Source organism: Typopeltis vanoorti, chromosome 13 (genome assembly GCF_054136105.1).
Source record: "Typopeltis vanoorti isolate ZY-2024b chromosome 13, IOZ_Tvanoo_1.0, whole genome shotgun sequence".
In the NCBI taxonomy this organism is placed as follows: domain Eukaryota; kingdom Metazoa; phylum Arthropoda; class Arachnida; order Uropygi; family Thelyphonidae; genus Typopeltis; species Typopeltis vanoorti.
Window position 1 is genome coordinate 123,219,394 of NC_143561.1, and position 14,203 is coordinate 123,233,596.

At 37.5% G+C, this 14,203-nt stretch overlaps 1 protein-coding gene across 1 annotated transcript in view; it reads left to right on the forward strand.

Annotated features, from left to right (window-relative positions):
• Positions 1–14,203, forward strand: part of LOC150100509 (uncharacterized) — a 1,094,033-nt gene that overhangs the window by 846,496 nt on the left and 233,334 nt on the right. Inside the window, exon 30 of the mRNA XM_090402670.1 lies at positions 4,658–4,791. Within this exon, the coding sequence (XP_090258796.1) occupies positions 4,658–4,791 (134 nt within the window). The remainder of the gene's footprint in view (positions 1–4,657; positions 4,792–14,203) is intronic.

The window sequence follows — 14,203 nt, forward strand, 5'->3', positions numbered from 1 at the left end:
GGAGAAAATTATGTATGGACACTCAAAGATCAGGGGAGTACTTAATGAAAGTGTATCAAAATTGTGTTTCCCAGGTGCAAAAATTCATGATATTAACCACGTCATCTGGATGCAAAAGGGTAAGTCAAAGAAAATGATTGTCTTATTTGGTACAAATGATTTTAAGAGGCAAGATGTATTCTGTGAGGGAGGATGTAAAGGAGTTGTTAGAAGAAGAGGCAAAATTTAAGAAAGAGAAGGTGAAGATTGTAAGGTGAAGATCTCCTATCACACTATGATAGAGGCAAACTGAGGAGGGCACTGATAGCCAATGAGTCTATGCATAGATTGTGCAAAAGGGATGATGTAGAACTTGTGGATGTGTGGTCTATGTTTGACGGAAAGAAGGATTTGTACAATTTTGATGGATGGCATATAATGGTTTTGGGGTTAGGTTGCTGGAGAGAGCTTTGTTCACTGAGAACAGTGAAGTGCAAATTCTAGGAAACTTAAGCAATTAGGGTGAAAGCAAGTGAGTTTATGTGAAGTGAGTGACTGTGTGAATAACCAAGTAAGGAATTTAATCTCTCAAGCAAACACATTGAAAGAGTAGTCAATTCAGAAAGTAGGGGTGGATGGAGGACTAAAGGGATACTGCAGTTTCTATATACTAATGCCAGAAATGTATAAAGAACAAGAGGAAGGAGTTTTTGGCATTGGTTGGAGCAACCTTGCCCATAGTTATAGGCATTAGTGAGACTTGGCTAACAGTAGATGATGTAGTTACGGGGATTGCATGGGATTGCATGTGAAGAGCTTAATATTTTCAGAGAAGATAGGATCATGGGAGGAGTACTCCTGATGATAGTGGATGAATTGTAGCCAAAAAGAAAATGAGATAGGAGGGAGGGAGGTTGTTCATTCAAAGCAGTCTTGTGTAATATTAAGGCCAGTAAGACAAAATATGCAGTTGGTTGTTGCTATAGGCCAGGGAGTTCCACAAAAGATCTAGAAGACATGCATTGACAAATTAGTACAATCAGTACAGGTTGGCCGATTATTATGGGGGACTTTAACTACAGATATATATATATATATTGGAAGCAAGATAGATTACATGGCAGAAAGGAAATGCAATTTATTGACCTTCCAAGAGATAAATGCATGAGGCAGAATGTGATGGAGAGGACTGGGGGTGTGAGAATATTGGATCTGATCATAGGACCAGAAGTGCTATCCATAATTTATTAAAACACTTAAGGAATTGAACAATGTAGTTAAGGATATAAATTAAATTAAACTTTAATAAATATTTTCCGATATTTCGGCAACGTCACATTGCCATCTTCTAAAGGAACTTACAAAAAAAGTTACGTGCACGTAGGCACTACAACACAGAAACTGAGAATGAAGAGATGAAGCTATTGTTCTCCTAACAGTCCTGATGGTGCCCTCTAGCTGGCTAAGTAGGTGTTCTTGGCCGTTGGGCTGAAGGTCTGCTGATGTAGGCCTCCCAAATTTGGGGCAGTCGCATACAACCAAATTTGTTGAGGTTTGGAGAATTTCTTAGGGCTGAGGCTGATTCCATAAAGAGTCTTTCAAATTTGTATTTGCTACGGTGTATCACTGTAGCTTTCTTCCACTGTATTCTGTGGCGTGTATCCAGAGCATGGTCCGCAAGCCCAGAATGACTGTATTTGTGAAAACGGATGTAGTCCTTGTGTTCCGAAATTCTGATATTCGCTGTCCTGCCTGTTTGGCCAAAGTAAGACAGTTTTGCTATCCATAATGAAGGTGACCTCTCAAAAAACCTCTCATAATATGCTATCCATAATGAAGGTGACCACATTGTTTCAGTTTTGAAAGTGACCATGCAGTCTTGATTTTGGAAATTGTATAGCATGAGTGATATTCTGTAAAGAGGGGATATACGTGGAACTACAAGGCATGTGATTATGACATGCTTAGGAAAAAGTCTAAATCTGTACCATGGCATAAAACACTGCTAGATAAAGATGTTAATAGTCCATGAGATATAGTTAAGGGTCATCTAAAGGAAGCAATATCAAATTGTATACCTAGAGTAAGGAGGGTTAATTGAGTAGGAATTAGATGGATGAGTAATATCATTAAGAACAAGCTGCAGAAGAAAAAAATGGTGGAGAGGGTATATAAAGAGAAAGCAAACTTATGAACAATACAGATTTCTAACAAGAAAGGCAACCAGCATGGCAATGAAGGCAAAATCAGATTATGAAAAGAATCTAGCTAAGCAGGCAAATGAAAATCCCAAACAGTGCTTTCATTATGTGGGAAGTAAGGGAAAGAATGGAAGATTAACCTTAATGAGTGATAGTAGTCACAAGGAGGAAGTGGATAAAATAGTTCAGTTACTGAGTGACCACTTTACAAAGGTATATCATCCTAGTGAGATTATTGCTTTAACCTATGGAAATAACTCTAATGTGGAAATGACACTATGAAACTATAGTAATGTGGGAACAAAGGTGTGTGAATTGGAGGGTCATAGGATTCAGAATCTCATTGTAAATACAGCTGTGGGATTAGATGGGATATAAGCTAGGGTTTTGCAAGAATGTGCAACGGAACTAGCAATGCCTTTGAATAGTTTCTTTAAAGTCTCAGCTCTAGTAGAGTTCCAAGGGAATGGAAAGTTAAATAGGACAAAATAATTTCTTTGCATAAGGGAGGTTCTAAGACTGTAGTTGCAAATTATAGGGCAGTCAGTATCTCAGGCATGGTGATAAGAGTATTAGAAAAATTGGTAAAAAAGTGAATTTTTATAAAAAAAATATGATACTGTATAAGGATCAGCATGGTTTTGGGAAGGGTCAGTCATGCCTTAGTAATTTAATAACTTTTTATATTAGAGTAACAGCTGAGTTGGATAAAAGAAATGGCTACATGATGATTTTGCTGTATTTTGCAAAGGTTTGACAGAATTCCACTTGGTACTCTGTTATACAAATTAGAACAAATCGGGGGTGAATATGACAGTGGTTAAGTGGATAAGAGGTGTCTGCTGGACATACTGTATATCAAAAAGTGGTATGTGGAGGGATAGAATCAAGGCAAAAACAGGTGACTAGGTTGTTAGCTGATGATGATGCAAAATTAGGTAGAGTAATAGTTAATCAATGTAATGTGGAGAGCTTGCAGGACGATATAAATAGGCTGTCCTTATGACAAAAGGATTTGAAGTAGTAGAGAGAGGATTCAGTGGCGAGTGACATATATAGTTAGTTACCTCTGGAATGTTCCCTATGAGGTTAGATTGAAGTAATGTGAATTGCAGAAGTTGGTTCATAGAAGATAAAGAGAGGATGTGATAGAAAATTTAAGTTGCTTAAAGTGTTTTATAGGCTAGATGCAGGGGAAATGTTTCAGCACTTGGCTGAACAAGGGGTCCTCAGTGGAAATTGAATAAATGTGTGGTTAGTAGGGATCTGAGGACTAGATTTTTTGCTTGGAGAGTTGTGAATGAGTGGAATGGGTTGTCAGAGTCAGTTGTGAGTGCTTCTGGTAATGTATTCAAGGTGAGGTATGATAAATGGTGTGGATAGATTGGGTCTCCAGCGATGAGTCTTTGGAATCCATGGAGGTGTCCATATAATAATAATAAGCCTTGCACAGGTCAAAATTAGGTTATGGTCTGGACATCATTTAAGAAAGGTAAGTGTGCTGAGGAATTTCACATTTAGCACATACCTTGTTGAAGGCTTTCATGTCTCGCAGGCAGCTTTTTTATAAAGATGTTGTAATTCCAACTTTAAATTTCTGATGCTGTTCTTATTATTCATGTTGAATTTCTGGAACAGAAAACTACATGGATGCTAGAATGTAAATAAGGGCTCCCTCTTGAAATGACACAAAATCAGCACTTATACAAACCTTCAAACAAAATTTCTGCCTTACTAAGATCACCTACACCTTCTTTCCTTCTGAGGTGTCTATAGCATCCCATGCCAGTGTGGAACTTATTATTTTGCATAACCAGAATGAATGACTTTAATCAGGAAAATAGAACATAAAAGATACATTCGGAATTGAGAGATAAAAAGTAGACTGTCCCAATGTGCCTTAAAGAAAGACCACTTCATAAGGAAAAAGAAAACCAGGCTACTTTACAAATCCCAGGTTAAATTGTAGAAACTCTTCTTGGAAGTGTCATAAGTTCTACAGAACCCAATTAACTGTAACAGAATGGACAGTATGATTTTTAATATACTTTGGCACCCTGCCCCATCCACCCATAAGCATTAACAACAGCAATCACCACAATCATTGCCACTGTCACCCTATGACTTCCCTTGTTATCTAGATCATTTTAGTTTGTGTCTTCATTGAGTATGAAATATTATATTGTTCCGATAATTTTTGTTTAACAAATTATTTATTTGTATTCCAGAAACTTTGACATGAAAAATATGCATTTTTTAATTTGAATTTTATACTGAGGATGCCTGTGATACTTGAGCAAAAATTCTGTGAAATAAAAAAAAATCTCACGCATAAGTCTTCTATTGTTTATTATCATGCCAAAATGTTCTATAGAAAAAGATTAATGGAAAAAAAAACATGGTTAATATTTTTATTTTAACAAAAGAAGTCCATCGTTAAAATTTTCAAATATAATATCCACATATCTTTGTTCTAGGGTTTGAAGGTTCCAAAGGTGATAAAGGATTTCCAGGTTTGCCTGGTGTTCCAGGTGTAAATGGAATAGCAGGTATTCCAGGAAGAAAAGGAGAAAGGGGATATCCTGGTCTTCCAGGACGATCTGGAATAAAAGTAGGTAAATGTAAATGCCTGTCATTTAGATATGAAATTAACTTTTATACAGCTATTTGCTAATCTAAGTATGAAAGAACAAAAAAGAGAGAGAAAAAGATAGGGTTTTGCCCATAGATTCAAAGGGAAAAATCAGGAGAGTGGTATTGAAGAGACAGAAGTGTTTGGCACTGGAAACAGTAGTAGTGTGAGAAATGAAGAAAGAATGGGAATGCAAGAGAAACAGGGGGGAGCCTGTTCTTCTTTTTTTTTTTTTTTTTCCTTTTAGTGTTACACGGTGATCAGCATTCATTTTCAAAATTATGGACTTTACAACTGTGTTATAAATAACTATTTTAATTCCCCGAAGTTTCGACCTTCATATTAAGGTTATCATCTGGAGTATATACAAATATATAAGAACAAGCTGAGTTTCATTTCACACAGTATACTAAAGAGACAATGATTTGATCAACAGTTATTCTACTGGCATGACTTCTAGTGAAAATATATATATATATATATATATATATATAAGAACAAGCTGAGTTTCATTTCACACAGTATACTAAAGAGACAATGATTTGATCAACAGTTATTCTACTGGCATGACTTCTAGTGAAAATATATAGTGAAAATATATATATATATATATATATATATATATATATATATATATATATATATATATATATATGTTAAAGATACCAAGTAATTTTAAACCTGGTTTTACTCCATTTCCCAAGTAAGCAAACAGACTAAAAGTCAAGTTTGCGGCGCCTGCAATTGATGCAAGTCTAACTGATCCCACAGGTAGTGCAGGACCAGGGCAACTCGTGGCAAAGGTGGAACAAGCTCCGATCACTAATCTTAATATTTACCCTTAATGCCAAAACACATCTCCAAGAAGGGGATGTATGATGTTTTGTATTAAAGGCAAGGGGCCACTACCCAGACCGGTTTCGACCTTTATTGAGGTAGAATGGGAGTTCATGTCTCTCATCATTGGCCTTTGGAGAATAAAGCATGCTGAGGATCAGCAGACAGTAAAAGAGGAGTATGATATAAGATAGAGTAGGATAGTAGGAGGTAAAAAGAGGCCTCAGTCAACCTGTTTAGCCTTATTGGCTAATTGGTCTGTAACATATAATCTCAATTTACCTGTTCAGAAAAGGTTAAACATAGACTTTTGTCTCTAGTTCTCATATTATTTTATCTAAAGTAATGATTTACTCCAGTATTAATGGAGGTTCTTTTTATGTTACTAGATATAATATCCTTATTTTTATTCCAGGTAAATAATATATATAATTTTTTTTTTTTTTTTTTTTTTTTTTTTTTTTTTTTTTTTTTTAAACAGGATATAAATAATAGGACTTGTTTAAATATTTATTTTAAATCTAAAATAACGGGACTTAAGGTCCGGTAAGTAGGAATGAATAGGAACTTACTGAGGAACTTGTATACCTGGTACCACTGGGACTTAGAATGGGGAAGAGACTGGCCCGGGAGATGCCGCTCACGAGGAGCGGCACCGCCTCGCAGTAAGCCTTCGCCGCCCGGGTTCTCAGCTCTCCCCCCCTTGTTTGGAGTAAAGAAACCGTGCCAGCGAAAGCTTTCTGGCTAGGGGAAACAGAGTGGTTATTCTTTTTCCTGGGGTGGGGGGGGATGGTGGGTTTTTTTTGGGTTCTAAAGAGATATACAGGGCTTGATGCGTCCCTGTATAAGAAAGCATATTATCGGTGGTTTGCAGTATTGATTCACAAATTTAAAGTCTCCTAGTAAGTGCCTTTCTTGTGCAAGAAATTTGTGTAAGTAGAAAAAGAAACCTTTTCTTATTCTTGCATACATTAAATTTGCGTCTCGTACCTGGGATTTTTTCCGTACTTTCCAGATGTGATATTTTAGTACATTGATTAGGAAGATAGTGAACTTTTGGGTTTTTTGGACTGGTGGCGGGAATTGTAGTCGTACTACCTCTTCTACTGTCAGCATGGGGATTCCCAATGCTGTGCTGAGTCTCCGCCAGATGCGTTGGGCTGGTGGGCAAAAATAAAAGAAGTGGTCCACCGTTTCCACGTCCCGGCAGACATCGCAGAATGGGTCGCACGGGTTAGGTACATACCGGGATTTTACCTGTTTCACCGGGAGCCGCCCGTAGGCTATTCTCCAGGCTAGATCCCGATGAAAAGGCTGTCCCCAGCTATTTTTGATGTTTCTGAAGAGAATGTCATTATTTGTACTAAGATTGGGTGTATCACGCCTGGAAAGTTGGAAGAAATCCCAGTATACTGCTTTGGGTTTGTGTGTGAGGATTGCTATTCCTCTGTCTCTGAGTGTTGTGATCGATTTCACTACTGTACGGTACCACTTGGGCACCCCTCTTGCGCAGGGTCCAGCATAATCCGTGATCCCAAAGAGGGGGAGGAAAAGTCCTATAAAATATCTAATTAGTAGGCCAGAAATGTGGTTGGAGTTTAAGGCCTTCCGTACGGTTTTGAACGTGTTTGCTTGTAGCAAGCTTCTGTGATCGGGCAGAGCATAACCCCCTTCTTCCTGTTTGAGTTGTAGATATTCTTTCTTTACTTCGCGTTTTCTCCCATTCCAGAAGAAATCCAGGAGTTCTTTTGATAATTTATTTTCTTGTGCCAGTGTGATGCCTGTGATATTGACAGTGTGCATCAGCATTGGGATGACGATTGTTTTTATTACTGTCGCTCTGCCATAAAAGGAGAAGAAGGTTGGTTTGAACAGCCTTATCCTTTCCCTGCTTGTCTCCTGCAATTTTTGGATTGGTAGTGCTAGGGTGTCTGAAAAGGGCACGCCTAGTATAGTTAGAGGCTGTGTCTGTAGCGTTAAACCGTAGGGAAGTCCAGTGCTATGGAAATTTCCGAAACTTTTGATTTTGGTTTTTTGTGCGTTAACGCGAAGACCACTGACTATGCTGAATTTTTGCAGCGTGTGCAGATAGATATAGATGGACTCAGAGTCTCTGAGTGTAGCCACTACATCGTCTGCATATGCCACTATTTTGCATTGTCTGGAGCCTTGGGGCAGTGGAATACCGTTAATTGCGGGGGTGTTATCAATTCTTTTGATTAGGGGTTCTAATACTAGGGAGAAGAGGAGGGGGCTTAGCGGGCAGCCTTGCCTAACCCCTCTCTTTATGCGGATTGGTTCTGTTAGAAACCCATTAATAGATAGTTGGGTCGTGGCTTCCGCATACATGTTTTTAATTGTACGCCGAAGTCTCGGGCCCACGCCTGTTTTTAGTAGGATGTTCTGCAAGTACCTGTGGTTGACGCTGTCAAACGCTTTCTCCAGGTCGGTGGAGAGAAGTGCCAGGGGGTATTTTTTCTCTTTGGCCAGTTTGATCAAGTCTCTTAACAAAAAGAGATTGAATTCCATAGATCTACCAGGGATCCCAAAGACCTGTGAGCTTGTTATTATTTTTTCGATACCACCCTTGAGGCGCGTGCAGATAATTTTTGCAAAAATCTTGTAGTCTACGTTGGTTAGGGAGATTGGACGCCAGTTATTCGACAAAGTCCGATCTCGGTCTTTCTTGGGGATAAAGATGGTGTGGCTCTTAACGAATTCCTCGGGGATGTTTCCCGAGGAATTCGAACGCCGGAACTCTGGTGATTTGGGAAACACTCATCACCAGAGTTCCCACCTTACATTCCAGGCCACCTACTACTGCCCTTAGAGGGTGCTCTACCTAGATAGACTTTAGTGTCACCCACGTGGTTGGGCTTAGTATTGTTTGTTATTTGTGTATATGTTACATTAATTGTTTTTGTAATCCCCGTAGATGTCCTAGTGACTAGGACGAAATATAGGAAGTATTAAATTCTATTTTAATTCTTTTTGAGTGTTGTAAAAAATCCATTAAGCCTCCAACATGAGGGGATATGATAGAAACATTTCAATTACTGAAAGGTTTTTATAGGATTGATGCAGGGGAAATGTTTCAGCTGTGTGATAGTGATGAAAGAACAAGAGGTCATCTCTGGAAATAAAAGAAGAGTTGGTTAACAAAGGTATCAGAACAAGGTTTTTTGCCTGGAGGGTGGTGAACGAATGGAATTCATTACCTGACTTAGTTGTGAGCTCTTCGTCTGTAAATGAATTCAAGAAGAGATATGACAGATATTGTTTTGCTAGTTTGGGTCTCCCGCGATGAGTCTACTGACTCCATGGAGATTCCTGTAATAATAATAATAATAATGTATATATACAGATAAAATTGAAAATTAATCAATTATTTAGAAACTACATCAAAGCTAAATTCTATTTAAGATAACATAAGAGAAATATTCTTTCATATAGATAGTTTTCTTACAGTAACAATGATGTCCTAATTTAACATGACAATGTTTTATATTAGGTTTAAGATTCTGGATTATCTACAGTCCTATTTATAGTTAACTCTTAGGGAGAAGGGTTCTGTGGGTAGAACCTTTCTCCCTAATCTGAACAATAATGATGGTCTAAAAATCCCAAGCATATGGAAGGCACATTTAGACCATCATTATTGTTCAGATTAGGGTAGTTGATAAGAATCTCACAGGCTTCCTTAAATTTTTGTTTATGCCATTAAGAAATCATGTAATAGAATTGTTCCTTGAGTTTACTGTAATTCCATTCTTCCATGTGCACTATACATAAGGAGTGTAAAATTGGAGTTACTAAAATAGTTATAAATATTTAATCCTTGATAATTATTTTTGAATGAACACTTACTTTGTTGTATTATTGTATTGTATTGTATTGTTAATGTCACTTATTTTATTGTAGTTACCATTAAAAATGAGTAAAATATGCAAAAATGTTTGCAGTATTAAAAAAAAAAAGGCAAAAATTAGAAAGTTCTTGTTAAATTTGTTCTAAAACATTGCAGTGAAGAGCATCATCATTATAAAAAAAAATGGACTTTGTCATAATTTTAAATATACTAATGGCATGGCAAAATAGAAAAGTAGTGAAGACAATGCTCAAATGTCATCCACTTCAAAAAAAAAAAAAAAGTCTTCATTTATCACACATCACATGCTAGAAGTAGTAAATTAGTTGCTAAACTTGTACTATCATAAAGAGCAATTTTAATTGAGAAAGTGTCTCTAAAACAGAGTGCAGTTATCAAATATATAAGATTAACTTATCATCAAGGATAATAAGTTGATAAGAATTCATGTACTTGTTGTGCAGCAAAGGTCTATACTTAGTTAAAGAGAGATTGGTGTGTTTTGAGATTTGTTTTGGAAGAGATGCAATTATAACTACTAGTGGCAGCACTGTAGTTATAAAAAATTTGATTTTTTGACGTTCACGTTAGATTCATATATTTCATCTTGCTGTGATAAAAGTATTTTATATCAAAAATTGAAGGATGGCAAAAGCAGGGATGATATCGAAAACAAAAGTTACAACATTGTACATACAATGATGAAGAAATACTTAGATTCTGATAATGTAGAATCCAACTGTTCCTCAGAATGAACACTTCTTGACCCTTTTGTTTATCAGCGACCCACAAAAAGCCCAAACGAGGCAGAAAACCATAGAATTTCAACAGAAAAGCAAAATAAGAAACAAAAAACATCAGAAGCTGCAACAAATACACCACTGTTCTATCATACACCATGAATGTACAGTTGGAAAAAGGTCACCATCCAGAAACTGTCATCTGATCACAGTAGTGTAATCAGAAAAATTACTCTATGCAACATCTATCAGAGGAATGCTGATTATAGTCATCCCCCCCCCCCTACAAAATTTGAGCATTTTTAGAGGTGTAATATCCAAGTTGGACCTCTTTGATGTTCCGGATGAAGAGATATATCCCAACTTTAAGGACCAAGGAGTCACAACCATAAAAAGAATCCTGATTGGTAGGGATGGGTATCTAGTTCTCACAAGAAACATTATCCTTACCTTTAACAAACCAAACCCACCAGCATCTGTCTAAGCAGGATATCTCAACAGTAGTATGGCTCTATATCCCAAACTCCTTACAGCCTTTTAAATATTAGAAATATGATCATTGTCTAACTGCCTGTCATGGCTCTGCTAACTTTTCCCAGTATGGCAGTAAAGAACATGAGAATAAAGACTGTAAGATGAAAACACCAAAATGCTCTAACTCTGAGGGAGATCACCTGGCATACTGCCAAGCATGCCAAAGGTGGAAGGATGAAAAGAGAATATTGAGAAGGATGAAAAGTTAAAAACAGAGCAATGTATAATCATACCAGGAGGCAAAAAGGCAGTATACCACAACAGTAACATTTTCTGAACACTGAGAAGGCAACTGTAAAGAAGTGTCAGTCGGGACATTGACAAGGATGTCAATCCTTCCTTCTCACAACATTGACTACAACATCCCTGAAAGGTATAACTTTGCTCTCTATCTCCTTTGAGCAAATGAAAGAAAGAAATCATTATGGACTCACTCCTTAAGTTATGCCAAAAATGGTCCCACTCCATCAAAATCCTCCTATTAAAAAGATATTCCTCCAAACCTTTACTAGATGGCACATTAACAGATATCATGGATACTTCTCTCCCTCTCAGGAAGATAAAACAATTAATATACCTAGTCACCTAGAGGAAGTGGAAATGGATGACATCTTGGATATTTTTTTAGAAGAAAAAGAAACAATGGACATTGGCCATTCACAATTCCCACAAAATCCCAGACTAATGAAAATAAAACTGCTCATCTTAGGAATCCTGTTGATACTACCAAAAAGAAATCATGGAAACATTCCTACAATGAAATTGTTGTGGATTCTGACAAAACATAGATGACATCAAAGCTCTCTTGCAGAAGTATAAACAATATGCTTCTACTTCTAATCTTTGTATAACAGTTGTTAATACAAGTGAATGAGAATAATGAATAATGAGAAAAGTGAATGCACAGTATGCTAAAGCTGAACTGTGAAGATGCACCCTGATTGTTTACAAATGTATAAATACTGTACATTGTGCAAGAGAAGTAGTTTGTTGGGTTTGAGGATGTGTGAAGTAAGTTATTTAATGAATGAAAGGACTTATATAAGGAAAATGTTTTCCATTTGAATGGATTTTCAGTTAGGCATCTTGAGAAAGTATAGTTTAATGTGGGTTTGGATGTCAGAATTAGTAAAGCTAGAATGTCTTTGTGGGTGCAGGCTAGTGCGCACGTGTGTGTGTGTGTGTGTGTGTGTGTGTGTGTGTGTGTGTGTGTGTGTGTGTGTGTGTGTGTGTGTGTGTGTGTGTGTGTGTGTGTGAGTGAGAGAGAGAGACATAGTGCTCACGAGACTATACAAAATTGGAATAATAGGAAAACTGGATACCTGGTTCAGGAACTATCTCTCAAACAGAACACAGGTAACAAGAATAGGCACACATTACAGCCTGGATATACAAGTAACACATGGTGTCCCACAAGGTGCCATATTATCACCTACTCTGTTACATTAATGATGTTATTATTATTATTATTATTATTATTATTAAAGAGAGACCTCCGGGGAGTCAGGGACTCATCAACGGAGGCAACATACTACCCTCACCAGCTATCATACTTATTCTTGAATTCATTCACATTGCTTGCACATACCACATCCAACCCCCCCCCCCCCTTCTTGACAGCATTCATTTGGAGCTTTCAAGGATACCCTCTTGTCCTTTCTTCACTCACTGTAAATTAAAAAATTCCATCAACTGAAATCCTGTATTAACCTTTCAGAAGTTTATAAGTCTCAATCATATCACCCCATTTTCTCCTGTTTGCTAGTCTACAAATTCTCAATCTGTCTTCATAATCAGTATTCCACAATCCTGATATAATTTTTAACACTCTCCTTTGCATTCTCTCCACTGTATCAGAAGTACACCCTGTACAATGTTGTTTCATGTAATTATCCCTTATCAACTGTATAAATCCCACTTCCATCTTGCAATTTTCCAATCAATGCCCCCCCCCATAGGTAATGTCACCCATAATAATTGTTCAACCTACTCATTATGCTGATTTGCTGATACATGGCATCTACATCTTCCTATGGACCCCCCCCCCCTGGTCTATAGCAGCACCCAACAACATGTTTTGTCCTATTTACCTCTATCTTACACTAAACAGCCTCAAATGAACCATCTCCCTCAGACCTAATATCCTCTTTAACTTCCAATTTTGTTGGTTGTAATTCTGCATCTATTATCAGCAATACCCACCTCCTGTCCTATTCCTTCTCTCCTCCCTGAAAATACAATACCCATTACATTCTATCCCTGTAACTATATCATTTTCAGTCAACCTAGGCAGTTATAGGCAATTATAGGCAGGTCCGTGATGCCTACAATTTTTGACTAAGTTAAGCTTACCAATGCCCAAAACTCCTCAACCTTATTCCTGCATATACGTCTTGCATTCATGTACATGCATTTCAAAGTCCCTTTGTACCCATAGTTACCCTTGTGTAATGACATTACCAACCGATTTAAATTGGAGACCTGTGAAATCCCATTTGGCATTGCATAATCATTACTGGGACCATGCTCATTTATCACAGGGTGGCCAGACACATGCTAGATTTCATCCTCCCTAATATCTCTAGTTTCCCTGGTTTTGCACTACCACACTCACTGAACAACACTCTCTCCAAACATTTAATTACAAAACTAACCATTCAAATGCAGTCCGTCATCCAGGCATATGCAAATCCTTTCATCCATCAAACTCTCTCCATACATCAATAAACTGCACACAACTCCTCCTGCATAATCTTCTCATTGACTCACTGGCAATCGTGGCACGTCTTCTCAGTTTTATCCTATCATACCAAGACAGTAGACTCACAATCTTTACTTTCTTGCTTTTCATTTTCACATCCACTAACAAATGCGATGTGCCAGGGAGTCGACATCTACCTTGACATATTTTTTTAATACAAGTCTTGCACTGGGTCAAGTTCCAAAGGAGTGGAAAGAAGGCAAGAATGTTCTGCTTAATAAGGGAGGTGACAGAACTCAAAAGATCAAATTATAGGCCTACCTGTGTGTCAGTTGTGGGTCAAGTGTTGGAGAGGCCGGCGAGAACCTGGATCCAGAGTTGGGTTGACAACAGTGGTATTTATTATCTTTGATGGACAGCATGGATTTGCTAAAGATGGGTCATGTTTTACTAATCTACTTATGTATTACAATAAGGTGATTGGCCTCATTTGACAAAGGAGATGGATACACAGAGTATACTTAGATTTTGCAAAGGCTTTTGATAGATTACCACATGTTAAGTTGATAGAGAAACTAGTTTGGATGGAGTTGGATATTAGGCCAGTGCATTTTATTATAGATTGGCTATCTGATAGGTATCAGTAAGTTGTGTATGGGGAGCAATATCCTGGAAGAGGAAAGTCACTAGTGGTGTGTCTCAGGGGGGTCT